Genomic DNA, 17624 nt, shown 5'->3' with positions numbered 1-17624 from the left:
TTGTTGAGTACGTATTTCATTAGAAAAATTGGTACCCGCCTGCGGGATTCGAACACCGGTGCATCGCTTCAACACGAATGCACCGGACGTCTTATCTTTTAGGTCACGACGACTTCAAAAGGACTTTTAAGGTGAATGGTAACATTTACGTTGTTGAAGTCAATTGATTTCAGTAACCACTTAACAGTAGTTGATCCGCGCGTTGTCATACCTAACTAATAAAAAAAATATCTTTTTTTCAGTCTCTTTTATTAACAACGGCTGGAAATCCATTTTCAAAATTTTCAGAGATAGCTAAGTCAATAAATAATGTTACTCTTTCCTTTATATGAAACTTTAGTGCCACGCCACGTGGAGAGTAGGGTTCTCCCCAAGAAACGAGATTCGAATAAATAATAAGGGTAGTACGCAATAGATTTAGCGGGTTTGTGGATCGGTAATTAGGTAAAGAAATCTCGAGTCTCCCCCATTGTTCGTGTTTTGTTTGAGTTTTGTTTTATCAAGTCGTAGATTGTTTGATAATGTAGCCATGACTTTGTTTTTTAGATAATCCGGTTTTGTTTCGATGAGATGCCAATTTGTTTATCTAGGATGCTTTGAATGAAGCGAAAATGTTTCAAATTAATGGCAAAAATCTATCCCTAGTTGGACAAACCGATTGAAATCTCGTTTTGCATAGCATCAGTTAACTATATTCTATCCGCAATAAATTCTACAAATACAAGCAACCCTCCTATAAAACAGTAGGTACGTTCCTAAAACGACCTATGTTATGCGAAACCATGTTATATGAGACTCAAAGTGAGTACAATAAATAATAGTTTAAAAAAACTAAAAAAATACGCTTTTATAGAAAATCCAACTAAAAAATAGAAATTAAATTATATATATTTTTTTTGTTTTCTTTAAAGACGTTTTTATAATCTTATAAAAGCTAATGATTAAAACGAGCAACGGAAACAAATTCAGCGGAAGCCATCATAGACCACAACATATTTTACAGATGCCTAAACGGAATTCTTTCAGATATTTTAAGGATATTTTCAAGATAAGCTTGCTTGCAAGCTCCAGACAATAACATTCGGAACGTCAATTTATCGAGCAATTACGCCAGCTCTTTTTTCTCCTACCTTTGCTGATAGCCTTGAGAGGCTATTTCAGCTTCACCCTAACGTGTTACTGAGCTCACAGGGCTCAAACCGGAAGTGTAGCTAGCACTGGCTCTCGCAAGAGTAGTGCTTCGCAGAATCTACCACCGGATCGGAAACGCGACCCACTCAGAAAATCCGGTGAGAAACTCAGTAGGCTGTGTCTATGGGTTAATTTACTCGTTGAGCCCTTCGTCGCAAGCGATGGGTTCGGCGAGGACGGTGACCGGTGCTTGAGGTACCCAAAAGCACCGCTAATGGATCGGGTGGATCTGTAATGACGTGTTTAGGGTGACGTCGACTGTTTACCATTCGGTCCACAGGATCGGGTATGACGCCAGTTCGGTGGAATACCTTCCCTTTGTTGTTTACCCCCTAAACAAACAAAAACAATTTTGAATGTAGCGCTCGTGTTAGCTGTAGAACGACCTATATTTAATAATGATGGTAATATTCACGTGTTCCATATACATAATAATATGTTTGTATGTATGTACATTTTTATGAACATTCGCTTACAACAAAAGGACGGCTCCTCAATTCACGCCTGTGAATAGGTACGTATCTCTAAAATATGAGTTTTATTAAAGTGTTTATTCAATTAGCGTCATTTTCGAATAAATTTCTTGATGAAACTAACATAATATACGTCAAAGGTCCAATTATTTAGTGAGTATCCCACTGACAAGCGTGAGCCTGGCTGAGCCTTTGCTCCTGGCTGAGCCTTTGCTCGCCCACCTGTCTGGTGAAACTGGAAAGGCCTCCGGGCCACCAGTAATACTTCAATCATAAAAAAAAAAAAAACGTGATTACTTTTTCATAGGAAAAATCTGTCCTAACTTGGAATTAACAAACAATGGTTGTCTAGACATAAACCCTCCCAAAAAAAACTCCTATTTATTGCCTTATTCGATTAACTTCCTCGAAATAGGCAACATAGCTACAGCAAACATTTATTATATTCATATATTATTCTCCTTAAAAATAATAGCATTTATAATTTCTAACAAGAATGATCCAGTACATTCTTTTGATCCAAGATCCAAAGCTGCCTTCACTCGCTGAATATTAAGGTATTTCTAGAGCTTACTAAGTCTGTCTTGGCTTCAAATACTAATTAAATTTAATTGATATATTGGTAAGTAAGTAATCAACCGAATCAATAACATTCAACTCTTGTTTGTGTAACTTTGTTTGTGCAACTAGTTTATATTTCATTAAAGCTTCACATTGATAAATAATTGCGATAAATAGTTCACAAATTTCAATACGTATTAACTTTACTTACAGACTTATAAAAGGTAACTATACTGAGACCTTAGAACTTATATCTCAAGGTGGGTGGTGCATTTACGTTGTAAATGTCCATGGGCTCCAGTAACCACTTAACACCAGGTGAGCTGTGAGCTCGTCCGCCCATCAAAGCAATAATAAAAAAATCTATAATTTAGGAATTTCAGTACCCAAATCTGAACAATTGGATGTTAGGCGCCTTTATCTATATATATATGCACTGGCAGACCCGGCCACGCGTTGCTGTTGCTAAAGTTTTTGTTTCTAAATAACACGTGGCCGGCTATGCTGATACCAAAAATTGACGAAGCAAGAATAATTGGATTTCACTGTATTGTATTTACTACGAAATAAATTTCACTTATACTTTAGCCTCAGCAACACGTGGTGTTCATGGCATTAAATTGTAGCTTATGTGAAACGTTGGTATTTTTAACACAGCGCCATCTATGGGATATTAATGTTAGACAGTATTACAATTGTCTGTAAAAACTGATTTAAAGCGCCATCTGTTTTAGACTTATGAAACTTACAATTAATAACAAAAATCAACATAAGAAATCATTTTATTGTTAATTAATAAATATTGCGACCATTAATCGAAATAAAAACCATCCTATCTTTCAAGTTGGATGAAACTGCACACGGTGTGCAAATTTAATTTAAAATCGGTAAAGTAGTTTGGGAGTCCATCGCGGACAAACAACGTGACACGTGATTTATATATATGACTAGCTGACCCGGCAAACTTCGTAGTGCCTCAATCTATAACTAAAAGACCTAAACTTTTGTATAAAATAAACTTAAAACAAACAATAGGAACCCGTCTGACTGGGGACATTTCAGAGGAAAAACAAATTTGTTATTTTTATTTAATTCCCAGTATTTTCATATTCATCTACCTTTTAAACCTTCTTTGGACTTCCACGAATAATTCAAGACCAAAATTAGTCAAATCGGTCCAGCCGTTCTCGAGTTTTAGCGAGACTAACGAACAGCAATTCATTTTTATATACATATATAGACTTATAAAAAGTTATGGACATAAAATATACGTAGACAGTTTTAGAGGAGAAAAGGCACCAGAAAATTCCTATTTGTAAGTAAAAGTACTCACCTCGATTTGTATACTGGCCGCCCTGTACGCCCGGTCCGCTGTGTTCTGAGCTTGACAAATGAAAGTTTGGTTGTGATGTTCCTTCTTGGGCGTCATATTTATAATTGACCTGTGGAAAGTCATAGCTGTAGTTACTATAACAAAACTAGGTATTTTTCCGCGCGGGTGGGTAGCACCACCCTGCCTATTTCCGCCGTGAAGCAGTAATGAGTTTCGGTTTGAAGGGTGGGGCAGCCGTTGTAACTGTACTTGAGACTTTAGAACTTATATCTCAAGGTGGGTGGCGCATTTACGTCGTAAATGTCTATGGGCTCCAGTGGCCACTTAACACCGGGTGGGCTGTGAGCTCGTCCACTCATATAGCAATAAAAAAAAACCTAACGTGAACATGATGCTTTCGTTTTCATCAGATTTACACGATATATACAATGAAATCGATAATGGTATTAAGCGATAAGGAGCTTATCTAATTTTCCCAGACAAATATTAATAATAATATTTTAAGTCTACGAAGTAAGCTTTTCTTCTTGGTATTCGCAATAATGACCTAATATCAGGTTTTCTTCTTTTCCAAACGTTTTTTCCTTGGTGAATTCAACAGGGCTCTACAGTTTTTTTTATTGCTTTGATGGGTGGACGAGCTCACAGCTCACCTGGTGCTAAGTGGTTACTGGAGCCCATAGACATCTACAACGTAAATGCGCCCACCTGCCTTGAGATATAAGTTCTAAGGTCTCAGTATAGTTACAACGACTGCCCCACCCTTCAAACCGAAACACATTACTGCTTCACGGCAGAAATACGCAGGGCGGTGGTACCTACCCGTGCGGACTCACAAGAGGTCCTACCATCAGTAATTACGCAAATTATAATTTTGCGGGTTTGATTTTTATTACACGATGTTATTCCTTCACGGTGGAAGTCAATCGTGAACAATTTGTTAAGTACGTTTTTCATTAGAAAAATTGGTACCCGCCTGCGATTCGACCACCGGTGCATCGCTCAACACGAATGCACTGGACGACTTTATCCTTTAGGCCACGATACTTCAAACGTTTGATTGTATACCTGTTACTGCCAAATTGATTCCCTACTAAATGGATTGATGAGTACATAAGCATCAAGACCTGAATTCCACCATCCACTTTACGTCATGAGGTCTAAGCCTCAATTCCCATGCCAGCTTACTTACTTACTTAACTATTGTTAACATACATAATACTTCTAACAATAACATACGTACATGCCATAGATAATCTCAGTGCCCGAGTATAAAACTCAGATAACGCCACTGCCAGTTCTGCAGTGAATCTCTTAGTCGCGTTGTACGATACCCGCGTAGAAATGAAGTGATGCTATTCTAGGCTACCACAAAGTCAAAGCGTATCCAAATAGTGCCGAACAATGGGAACCAAATCAAAGGAATATTTAATAAGAAAATACGGTCAATTTGGATACCACAACTACATGTGGATGGTAACTAAATAGCCCGGTTTTTTTATTGGCTTTGTAGGCAGACGAGCACACGGCCCACCTGGTGGTGAGTGGTTACCGTCGCCCATGGACTTCAGAAATGCCAGGGGCAAAACCAAGCCGCTGCCTACCGTTTAATAATCTCCACAAGCCTCGCTTGAAGAAGGACATGTCATAGCGCTCGGGAAACACCGTGGGGTAGCTCATTCCAAAGCCGGGTGGTAGGTGGCAAAAAAGACCTCTGGAAACGCACTGTGGATGACCCCAGTGGCTCCAGGTGGTATGGATAAACTCTACTCCGGAGGCGGGCGGTCCGATGTTAAAAACAAGATGATGGTATCATCTCGAACAATTCCTCAGAGCACTCCCCATGGAACAAAATACAGAGGGAACCGAAGTCCCTCCGCAGACCCAGAGGTGGCAAACGATTTCTAATTAATCAGACAAAGTCGTGTAAGGTTTTCTAGATTCAAAACTTCAAGTCATAACTTTTATTATTCCAAAAGAAAATCACTACCTAAGTTTCTAAGGAATTTTCGTTTTCAGCCACTATCAAAACTGCGAGTCATATCTTTTATTATTCAAAAAGAAAATCATTACAGAAATTTCCAAGGAATTTTAATTTTCAGACACCATCTTCGAGATCTTGAACGAAGTTAATTCTCCAGTAATTTCATTTAGAACTTTAACAGGTTCAAGATTTTAGTGTTCATCAATCACATAATTCTGAAGTTTATTACGCTTGTTAATAAAATTTTTACCTAGATAGAGATCTTTTACGAGAGTTGAGGTGCGTTTAAACAGCCTTCAAGAACTAGTTGAATATGAAAGGGAATTTATACTCGATTTCTTTTTACTTCGAAACTTGCTACAAATAAAGCTAATATTACATACAGGTCAATTGGTCTGAAATGGACATTTTGAGTCACGTCGAGAATCTGTATTTGTGGCTGATGTAGCTTTGAATATCAAAGCCGCAAAGCTTATTAATGCTTTCACTGCTTAAATGGGTGGACAAGTTCACAGTCCAGCAGGTTTTAAGTGGTCACCGGAGCCCATAGACATTAACAACGTTAATGCCGCCGCTTATCTTGAGACATGAGTTCTAAGGTCTCAGCTTTTACGGTACAACGGCTGTCCCACCCTTCACGGCAGAAATACGCGGGGTGATGGTACCTACCCCTGCGGACTCTCAAGACATCCTACCACTAGTAAAAGTCTAGTGCTCGTTTCCATGTTTTTTTCAAGGGAATAGATAATATCGTGGTAGGCATTCCAGCTACTGGATAAAAGATAGCTATTTACCTATATCCATATCGACGCTTGAAAGACAAACGTGACTTAGCGACAATGCGTGAACTTTAAAGTAGACTAATTTAAAGTTGAAATACCTTAAAAAAAAATTTTATTTTAACGAATCTAGCTGTTGGATTGAAATGGTTTTAATAGACCTAGAAATATATTTTTTTTGCGCATCGAATATGATTATTGGCTATCATTTATGTACAAAGCAGTTATCGTCGCTTAGTCACGTTTGCCTTTCAAGCGTCGATATATACATTGTCACTAAACATTAACTCCAGATAATATAGATAAACTCTGCTCCATTGAGAGACAATGCGATTTTAAAAATGAGATGACGATATCATCTTAAACAATCCATCATAATAATTAGTTTGATTAAAATTCACCTACCTCGCAGTAAACCTTTGTCCGTCAGACAGGGGCTCCACGGTGTAAGTGACACCTTGAGTCAAAACTCCGGCGTTGCTATCCACCCACGTTATCTAACAAAATAAATTGGAATTATTAATTTGTTAGCTACTAATTAATTACAGACTAATTGTGATGTCTCAAAACTTTGTTTAAAATTAATTGTTTGTTCCTTAACTGTCGATTAGTTAAAACAGAATGATTTTGGTATTCTGACATAAACAATGACGAGCCGCAACATGAACAAGAAAAAAAGGCTATAGTATAGAGTCCTGGAGCGTATCTTTTAAGTAATGATGTCAAGTGCATTCTATTGTTATTTTTTTTATTATTATTTTTTTTATTGCTTGGATGTGTGGACGAGCCCTCAGCCCACCTGGTGTTAAGTGGTTACTGGAGCCCATAGACATCTACAAAGTAAATGCGCCACCCACCTTGAGATGTAAGTTCTAAGGTCTCAGTATAGTTACAACGGCTGCCCCACCCCTCAAACCGAAACGCATTACTGCTTTACGGCAGAAATAGACAGGGTGGTGGAACCTAACCGTGCGGACTCACGAGAGGTCCTACCACCAGTAATTACGCAAATTATAATTTTGCGGGTTTGATTTTTATAACACGATGTTATTCCTTCACCGTGGAAGTCAATCGTGAGCATTGGTTGAGTACGTATTTCATTAGAAAAATTGGTACCCGCCTGTGGGATTCGAACACTGGTGCATCGCTCAGCACATTGTATTAAACAACGTAACGCAATATATTTACGACACAAATTAGAATACAGAGTTTTAACACTACAGCTAATCTTGAAATAGGAGGATGTCCGTCTAATCAAACTGAATCACTCGATTTTCTTAAGCCATATTAAGCTGAGTTTATGCTTCGTGCGATTTGGTCGCATCATCACTTTCAATTTGGCTCTTGATTGCGTGTATTGGGCGCATGTTTCTTATCCAAAAGCGATGTTGGACAACGTAAGCAAATTACTTGATAGAATTCATCTGTCGAATAACTTACAAGTTTAATGTTATTCAAATTCCAGTTTTTTTTTTTTTTTTATTGCTTAGATGGGTGGATGAGCTCACAGCCCACCTGGTGTTAAGTGGTTACTGGAGCCCATAGACATCTACAACGTAAATGCGCCACCCACCTTGAGATATAAGTTCTAAGGTCTCAAGTATAGTTACAACGGCTGCCTCACCCTTCAAACCGAAACGCATTACTACTTCACGGCAGAAATAGGTAGGGTGGTACCTACCCGCGCGGACTCACAAGAGGTCCTACCACCAGTAATTACACAAATTATTATTTTGCGGGTTTCATTTTTATTACACGATGTTATTCCTTCACCGTGGAAATCAATCGTGAACATTTGCTGAGTACGTATTTCATTAGAAAAATTGGTACCCGCCTGCGGGATTCGAATACCGGTGCATCGCTCAACATAAATGCACCGAACGTCTTATCCGTTAGGCCACGACGACTTCAGTTCTTTCTGGTTTACACATAAGCAGATCAGTACCGTAAGTAGACGGTAATGTGATGAGGAGGCGTCCTAAAAACTTGGATAGACCGTGTGAAAACGGATATGTGAGAGACGAGACTGAATGCAGAGAGGTCGTATATCAGGCCTGAACGGGGAAAAGAACTAGTATAAGGGCAAGAATAAGACGTGAAGAGATCGAGTATTTAAGAAACGGCTACTAAGAAGCATTTTATTTTTAATTAGTTGAAACGACAAACTTCGTAGTGCCTCAATCGATAAATGAAAGACCTAAACTTTTGTGTAAACTAAACTTAAAACAAATAAAAGGAATTCGTCCGACGGGGGATACATCAAAGGCAAAAACAAAATTGTTATTTTTATTTAATTCTGAGCATTTTTATATTTATCTACCTTTTAAACCTTCTCTGAACTTCCACAAAAAATTCGAGATCAAAATTAACCAAATCGGTCCAGCCTTACAGAAAAAACATAATATATCTATATATTAATACGTGAAGCAAAAACTTTGTACCCCTTTTACGAAAATTGCGCGGACGGAGGAGTATGAAATTCCCCACACCTTACAGAGAATATAGAGAAGGAGTGCAGAATGTTAATATTTTTTTAAATTATTCCTAAAAAATTACATTAAATCAATAAAGAAAACATTACACACATTACCATGTCAAATACACAACACAATATATTGTTGTGTCACACATCAACAGTCAGTGTGTCAGTCAACATACACTCTTTGTTCAAAGTAAAAATAATGTTATTTTTTAAAGTCTGTGGTCAAATTGAGAATTGAATAATATTGTTTGTCTAAAATATTATGGGTCTATAGTTCAGTTTGGTGAAATCTGTGATTATAGAAGCATATATTAGTCTTTGACAATGCTCCCTAATAATTTTCAAACTAATTATTTCAATGCGATATAGTAGAATTTCGAATACTGTGGGACCGCTAGTATAGATAATAAGATAAAGAGAAAACAAAGTTATTGATCACACGAACGGTTGCCTGACGTGGGAATCGAACCCCAGTAGTGCTGCGCCACAGATTAAGTCAAAACCCTTAATTTCTAATAGACTATACCAATTTCTAAAATTATTCAAATCGTATATATACTTAGCTTTACTATTCTATTAACTATTCATAACTCACTACACAATTAAATTTAGAATTACCATAAAAATCATACATTTATTACCTACGATCCAAATTCCCGCACATACCCACTAATTAGTTATTGTCATTGAGACACAAATAAACCTACTGAATAATGTATATCACTACGCAATTACATGAAAATATGACAAGGATGTGTGAGCTGTACTAATACGTAATAATTTTAATTAGATTTGACGAACCACGTATACTACAACGGAATAATTATGTAAATGGAAATGAAGCTATTACACAAATTAAAGTGGATTTTGTATCGATTTCGTAATCCACTTTGGCTGTGTACTCGCTTCGTAATAACGCGTTATAATGCAAACAGTGATAACGTAAGATATTGTGAACGAGGACTTAATTGAATTGTGCGAGGGAGAATTTATATTTGCAAGTTTGTTGTCTAATTTGGGGTTCGGGATGGAGAATGTTTGCTTTAATCTAGTGACTTTTATACTCTTCTAAGCAAGTATATGACTCTTTGCATGGTAACTTCGCCAATGCTGCCCATGAACCACAACGCCAGAGCAAATAATTTTCAGATAGAGAAAATGAAATGTTTACCAGAGTGGTCGCAACATCAGTATGATCCTACCTCTTGATTTTTATTCGGTTATTGCATTGGTTATTGGAGCAAATAGAGAGTGCGGCCTTTAATTTGGCCTGCACATAAACCGCTCTAAGACCAAAGTGATGACGGTGGACAGAGCTCAAGTTTTAAGTCCATCAAATGCGCTCAAGGATTATGAGAAAGTGGAGGAATTTATATACTTGGGGTCGCTGATCTCTAACAGTGGTAACTGCGAGAAAGAAATCGGACGCCGTATCGGGATGGCTAAAAGTGCCATGACTAGCCTCGATAAAATCTAGAAAGACCGTAATATTCGCCGAGTAACTAAGATGCGTTTGGTTCGTACGTTGGTCTTCTCTATATTCCTGTACGGGGTGGAAACTTGGTGTCTCAGAAACTCATCATTCTCGGACAAATGGAGGGGAAGCGTGCTAGAGGGAGAGCGCCAGCTAGATGGGTGTACTCAAGGAGGTGACTGGAGGCCAGATATAGGGAGCGGTACATATGGCGCAGAACCGGACCGAGTGGAGAAGATTGACATACAGTCACGATCCTCAGCATTGAGGGAACGACCAGAAAGAAAGATTGCATATTGCTGTACGAGTTCAGGGTCCGTCTAGTGTTAAGTAGTCATCGGAACTCATGAGGGTTAGGGCGTGAGTGCGTCCAACCCCTTGATAGATGGGAGGATTTTAAGATATATTTACCTAAGGGTTTCACGCTTCAATACGGAACGCATACCTGTACCAACAATTTATGGTTAAACGTGACATAGGTAAGTTATGAGCTAGTCTACCCATCAATGTCAATTAGAATCTTTATATATATATTTCTTCTGTGCGTGTGTTTGTCACTGAACTCCTCCTAAACGGCTGGACCGATATTAATGAAACTTTCTGTGTACCTTCAGGTGGATTCGAGAATGGTTTAGATTTACAAATCAGCCCGGCAGATGGCGCTGCAGTCGGTGTCTAGGTTGTTGATCTTTCGTACAAATAATTTAAATGGCAAAACAACGTTTGCCGGGCCAGCTAGTATTATATAAAATGGATGCACATTTACTTAGCATTGTTGTAATTTTATATTTTTGACTCCGCATTGAAAAGCAAAAGCGATTTTCTATTTGCTTTACGTTGCGCGCTATTCGTCTTATTTAGGAATCTATATTTGGAATTTTGTATAAAGTTTTTTTTTTTTTTTTTTAATATAAACATTGAGCAAGTGAAGTCTATAAAACTATAAAGTGAAATGAGAATGAATTAAGTCGTTAAGTTTATACGACCAGAATTGAATTTTATATCCGGTGATTAAAATAGAATATTGAGAAGCACGTTTTATTGTAAGCAGTCAAGAAGAACCACGTCATTCTCATTCATTAAGCAGCCTTAAAACTTCAAGAGATTTCAAGGTGGGGAATTAAGAACATGAATTTGGGAAAAATTCGTGGAAAAAAAAATACATTGAATAGAAGCGTTTGTAGGTCACGCCCCATTCACCGCTGGATACTATTAAAGCAGCGACATTGATTAATTACCGTTATAACAGCCTTCAAAATGGATGACAATAAGGAAAATGTTGTAGGCCATGTTTTTAACCTATTCAAATTTCTTAGATGATAATTATTGACGTTGAATTTTCTCACTTTCTGATTGCCAGACGCTGATGATAGTTATCTTTAGTTTGTGGCAGTTAGTTACTTTAGATATCAGAGACGACAGGGGTATAATGTTCCAGCTGTTAGGAACGTTCTAGAAGATACCGATGAGGAAAATATTCTTGCTCTAAACGTTCAGTCGAGCTTTCGGTTCTCATAGTGCTACGAGGTTACTGTAGCCCATAGACATCACCCAAATCAAGATGCAAAACAAAAAAAATACAGTCATTTGGATGCAGCTATACCAAAATTAGATATATAATCTCGTATAGATCGGTACATACTTGTACCTTATACCACAGATACATTTCTATTGCTCTGTTTTAATCCAGAATATACCAGTACTGGTTTAGCAAAATTAGAAGTACCTGAATGTTTGTTTCCGAAATATTCTCTTGCATATGGAATATCTCACAACCTACACGTTGTATGTCAGAAGAAGGTAAGGGTGTATTTTATAATTTTTTATTGAGTATTTCTCTTGTATGTTAAGGTGGAAATTTTGTAATGGGTTTTGAACTAGCTTCCCGATGAGCTAGAGACTTGAAATTTTGGTATTATGCGCTCAGTTGTATGGCGATTCATTGATGTATAAAAGATTTATAAGAATTTGCTCTCTTGATAAGTAGATTTAGTTTTTCTATCACTGTCAGGAAACCAATTCTCGGACTTTTCTTAATCATTGTCCATTACAAATCATCATGATATGACTCAATAAATAACGTGATCAAAGGGCGTATGTATATCTAAATAATACGTAAATAAATGCAGATAATTTACTGCTACACTCAAGTGTGATCACGCAGTTTGCATTTACAATTTTCCAATAACAGTTTTTAAGACAAGGATTTTTGTCAAATAACTGCTATTTGGCTGTACCAGATAACACATAATAAGAGACTGTCTAAATTAAAATTGGAAATCCATTTACAATAGTATTAACAGGATATAAAAAAAACAACATAATAATAGAATTAGAGAGAGAGAGAGAGAGAATACACTTTATTGCACACCAAAACACAATTTACATTCAAAAAACATTATAGAATAGAATTATCAGTTAATAATAGCATTAGTTACTTGGAACGATTGATAGGAGGAACAACAACTCATTTCTGTGAGAGATACGATTCAAAAATCAATTCTTACCTCAGCGGGCGGCTTTCCGCCGACCGACACGCATTCCAATTTGATATTTCTGTCTTCGGTGGTTGAGTAGAAATTCCCTTGCAGTATTTTCGGTGGTTCCGGCGGAACTAGCACGGTGAGACGGGCGTATCGTGACCTAATTGCTGGTTCACCTGTACAAAAGGGTTTAATTCATATATATTTTATGTGAGGATGTTTTGTGAAGTTTTTTTTTTAAATCGACAATTTACTCAGGAGTTTCTGTACAAGGCCGTACAAAGGCTTTCAGTCATAAAGTGTTTGTATGGCAAACGGAATTTCTAAAAACAGGTTAACGGTTTGAACCTTTTACCATCGCATCGTGTACACGATTACGAAATTTCCCACACTTAAAGAGAATATAGAGCAGGAGTACACAATGTCAATAAATCAATTAAAAAAAAAATATTACACACACTACCATGTATTTGACACACACACACACGCATGCATACTATTTGTTTATTGTCAAACTTTTCTTATTGCTTCTCTACTTATTCATCAAATTGAGAATAAATTAAATATTGTTTGTCTTTATTAATATTTGCCTAAACTGTAGTTTTGGCAAAATCTGTGAATAAAGAATTTGACAATAGAATTATATTAATCTACAAACTTATAATTTCAATTACATAAAGTCGAATTTCGACTAGGGGGAGACCACTAGTACATGAAAATCTTTTTTCTTTTTCTCCACCTTATCCCACTAGGTGGGTTCGGCACAGCAAATTTTTCTCTTCCATTCTCTTCTATCAGCCGTCATCTCAACACTCACTCCTCTCTCTCTCATATCGTCATTCACACACTCCATCCATGTCTTCTTCGGTCGACCTCTTCCCCCTCTACCTTGCACTACCATTTCCATACACCTCCTAGTCACCACTTTCACGTACCATTAGTACATGAAAATACGCAGTTAAAATTCGCTCGTTATATTATTTTGTGTGTTCATAGTTCATAATGTAATTTTCTAAATAATTTTAAACAAAAATTTAGTTATCGTGTTGTAGAAATATCGCGCTGTAAAAAGTTTTTGCGGAAAATTTTCTTTTCGCGTTTATAGTGGAACCGTGTTGTAAACTACCGTGTTATAGTTACGGGTTACCTGTACCCAGTAAAATTGTTTATCATTCGAATAGTAATCGAGGTATTTGTGTATTCATTCAGTTTCAGTGGAGTTGATTTATTATGCTTCAGAATGGAATGGTTGATTGAAATCCGCAATCACAACAGTGTTCCGAACATCGAATCAATTAGTTTACCAACGAGATAGTGTTGTGCTTATTAAAAAAAAACTTTATCAATATAAACGGCCGTCTGGTGTAGTGGTAAGTGACATGGTCACTACACAAGGGGGTCGCGGGTTCGAATCCCGCCAAGTAAAGATATTTGTATGATAAATATAAATGTCTTTTCCAGGGTTATGGATGTCTATTAAATATATGTATGTGTATAATAAAAATGTTACATTTATTTCCGTTATCTGGTACCTGTAACACAAGTTCTTTACGAACTTAACACGGGACCAGTTAATGTGGCGTGATTGTTAGTAAATATTTATTTAAATATATTATTATACTATCATACCCCCCTTAGAAGTTACTGGCGTAAACATTTTTTTGTGGAAGAAGAGGCGAGCAATGTTGTACAGAAAATTAATATCGAGGGGGAAAGGATATTTCTTTTAAGCGACATTTTTGCCACTTTACAGACGAGCCATTTAAAGTAATTTAAATTTTGGAAAAAATATCGTAACAAAAAAAAAACTTCTTCAGCTATTTCAATGGAGTAAACTTAATTGAAGTTCAATTAAAAACATCGAACTGTTGATTCTGATACCAAATAAAACGCACCTTTAATTACAAAGGACCTCTTGTGAGTCCGCACGGGTAGGTACCACCACCCTGCCTATTTCTGCCGTGAAGCAGTAATGCGTTTCGGTTTGAAGGGTGGAGCAGCCGTTGTAACTATACTGAGACTTTAGAACTTATATCTCAAGGAGGGCGGCGCATTCACGTTGTAGATATGGGCTCCAGCATCCACGTAAAACCAGGTGGCCTTTGAGCTCGTCCACTCATAGAAGCAATAAAAAAAAAACAAAGAATAATGTCGCGCATTTTATGAATTCCTTTCAACTTGTATTTTCAAATAACGACAATTACTTTTCACTGGTGGTAGGACCTCTTGTGAGTCCGCACGGGTAGGTACCACCATCCTGCCTATTTCTGCCGTAAAGCAGTAATGCGTTTCGGTTTGAAGGGTGGGGCAGCCGTTGTAACTATACTGAGATCTTAGAACTTATATCTCAAGGTGGGTGGCGCATTTTCGTTGTAGATGTCCATGGGCTCTAGTAACCACTTTACACCAGGTGGGCTGTGAGCTCGTCCACCCATCTAAGCAATAAATAAAATAAAATAAAACTTTGCACAGGGTATTCGTAGCAGCGTTGTAGTGAGCTAAATTAGAGCGGTGGATGTGGTATACGCGACCACATGCTGCAGGCTTTTTACGGTAGGCAGCGGCTTGGCTCTGCCCCTGACATTTCTGACGTCTATGACCGACGGCAACCACTCAAGATCATTTGGGCCGTATGTTCGTCTGCCTACAAGGGCTATGAAAAAAAAGGCTTAATTATACATAGTAACAGTACTGGTAGTACTGGTGGTAGGACCTCTTGTGAGTCCGCGCGGGTAGGTACCACCGCCCCGCCTATTTCTGCCGTGAAGCAGTAATGCGTTTCGGTTTGAGGGGTGGGGCGGGCGTTGTAACTGTACTGAGATCTTAAAACTTGTATCTCAAGGTGGGTGGCGCATTTACGTTGTAGATGTCCATGGGCTCCAGTAACCACTTAACACCGGGTGGGCTGTGAGCTCGTCCACCCATCTAAGCAATAAAAAAAAAGTGTCGAAATATCCGGCAATTAAGGTAATTAAGGTAGCTTAGTCTAGAAAATGTCTTTGTGTACCCTATTTGTGTAGTTTACAAACATTATTTCGCTTATTCGCATCTGAAATATATTCCTTCCCTCTGGTAGGCAGCGGCTTGGCTCTGCCCCTGGCATTGCTGAAGTCCATGGGCGACGGTAACCACTCACCATCAGGTGGGCCGTATGCACGTCTGCATACAAGGGCAATAAAAAAATAAATAAAAAAATCTTCATAAAATTGAAAATGAGTTGTATTGATATATATCGTACCACAGAAATATTTCAATTTAATTGCACGAAAAGCTTCGCTTTGATCGCCCAAACATTAATATTTTAATTTTTCGCTAAAGTTAAGCGCATGGTTTTAACCACGTGCTTAACTTCCATCCACTTTAGTGAATTTCAATATTAATCGTAATTATTTTATATTTAAAATGGAAGTGGTATTTTACTTTATTTATAATATGCTTATTATAATTTGTTCAGTCTTTCCTGTGTTCAAGTTAAAATAATTTTCTGGTAGATGTTAATTTAATGCGAAGTGATTAATTAGATACTCGAGTTCTATTTGATTTAAAATTATTTGTTTAATGCTCAACTCAATATTTAAATAGGAACAAATTTCTTGGTACATTTTCTACACTTTTGAAAATTATTTATATATTAATACGAGAAGCAAAAACTTTGTACCCTTTTTACGAAAATTGCGCGGACGGAGAAATATGAAATTTCCCACACTTATATAGAATATAGAGAAGGAGTGCAGAATGCTATTTTTTCTTTTAAATTATGCATTCATAATACATTAAATCAATAAAAAAAACATTACACACACTATCATCTATTTGACACACACACACACACATATAAAATATGTATATACTCTACATAGTTAATTGTCAAACTTTTGTTATTGCTTAAAGTCTGTGGTCAAATTGAGAATAGGTTAATATTGTTTATCTTTAATATTATTTGTCTATAGTGTAGTCTTGGCGAAATCTGTGATTATAGTAGTATAATAAGTATTTGACAATAGAATCATAATAATGTTCAAACTTATACGAGTAATTTCAATTAATTATAGTCGAATTTCGACTACTGCGGGACCACTAGTATTGAATTATAATTCAATTGTAAGACTAGTGAAAGCTGTCTATCATTCATTTTATAAACTATTAATTTCTTGAAACTAGAATTGCATCACCTGTTGCACTATACGAGTAAGCCTTCCTTGGAGTGCCAAACATTGACTATTAAGTTTCATTAGAGCTGTGTAAAAAATTTAGGGGCCCATAGCGACTTCGGCTCCCTCTGTATTTTGTACCGTATGTTCCATGGGGAGTACTCTGAGGAATTGTTTGAGATGATCCCCTCATCTCCTTTTTACCATCGCACCTCCCGCCATCGAAGCAGAGTTCATCCATATTATGTGGAACCGCTGCATTCATCGACAGTGTGTTTCCAGAGGTCTTTTTTGCACGTACCCTCCGGCTTTGAAATGAGCTCCCCTCCACGGTTTCCCGAGCGCTATGACATGTCCTTCTTCAAACGAGGCTTATGGAGAGTATTAAGCGGTAGGCAGCGACTTGGCTCTGCCTCTGGTATTGCTTAAGTCCATGGGCGACGGTAACCACTCACCATCAGGAGGACCGTATGCTCGTATGCCTACAAGGGCAATAAAAAAAAACAAAATAACAATAATTGGTTGTCTGTAAAATCGGTTTACGGACGCTAGATTTACGTGATAACGTCAGTAGCAGCACTATTCGAACTGCTAGCTCTGACGTCTTGGGAGAAGAGACATAAATGTCACAAGTCAACGCTTGGGTCGATCTCTTTCTATCTCTTTCCGCGCTCTCGCTTGCAAGTTCTGGCTCAGACGGAACGTGACACTTT

The 17624-nt window shown here is 37.5% G+C and overlaps 1 protein-coding gene across 1 annotated transcript in view; it reads right to left on the bottom strand.

Moving 5' to 3' along the window:
• LOC101739776 (irregular chiasm C-roughest protein) overlaps positions 1 to 17624 on the bottom strand; it is a 109489-nt gene that overhangs the window by 27885 nt on the left and 63980 nt on the right. Inside the window, exons 5-7 of the mRNA XM_004924864.5 lie at positions 12785 to 12936; positions 6727 to 6818; positions 3559 to 3667 (exon numbers count right to left, since the gene is read on the bottom strand). Coding sequence (XP_004924921.1) covers positions 3559 to 3667; positions 6727 to 6818; positions 12785 to 12936 — 353 coding nt within the window. The remainder of the gene's footprint in view (positions 1 to 3558; positions 3668 to 6726; positions 6819 to 12784; positions 12937 to 17624) is intronic.

This window comes from Bombyx mori, chromosome 24 (assembly GCF_030269925.1).
Source record: "Bombyx mori chromosome 24, ASM3026992v2".
Lineage (NCBI taxonomy): Eukaryota > Metazoa > Arthropoda > Insecta > Lepidoptera > Bombycidae > Bombyx > Bombyx mori.
The sequence above is the reverse complement of the archived record's forward strand: the minus strand, read 5'-3'. Positions and strand labels throughout refer to the sequence as shown.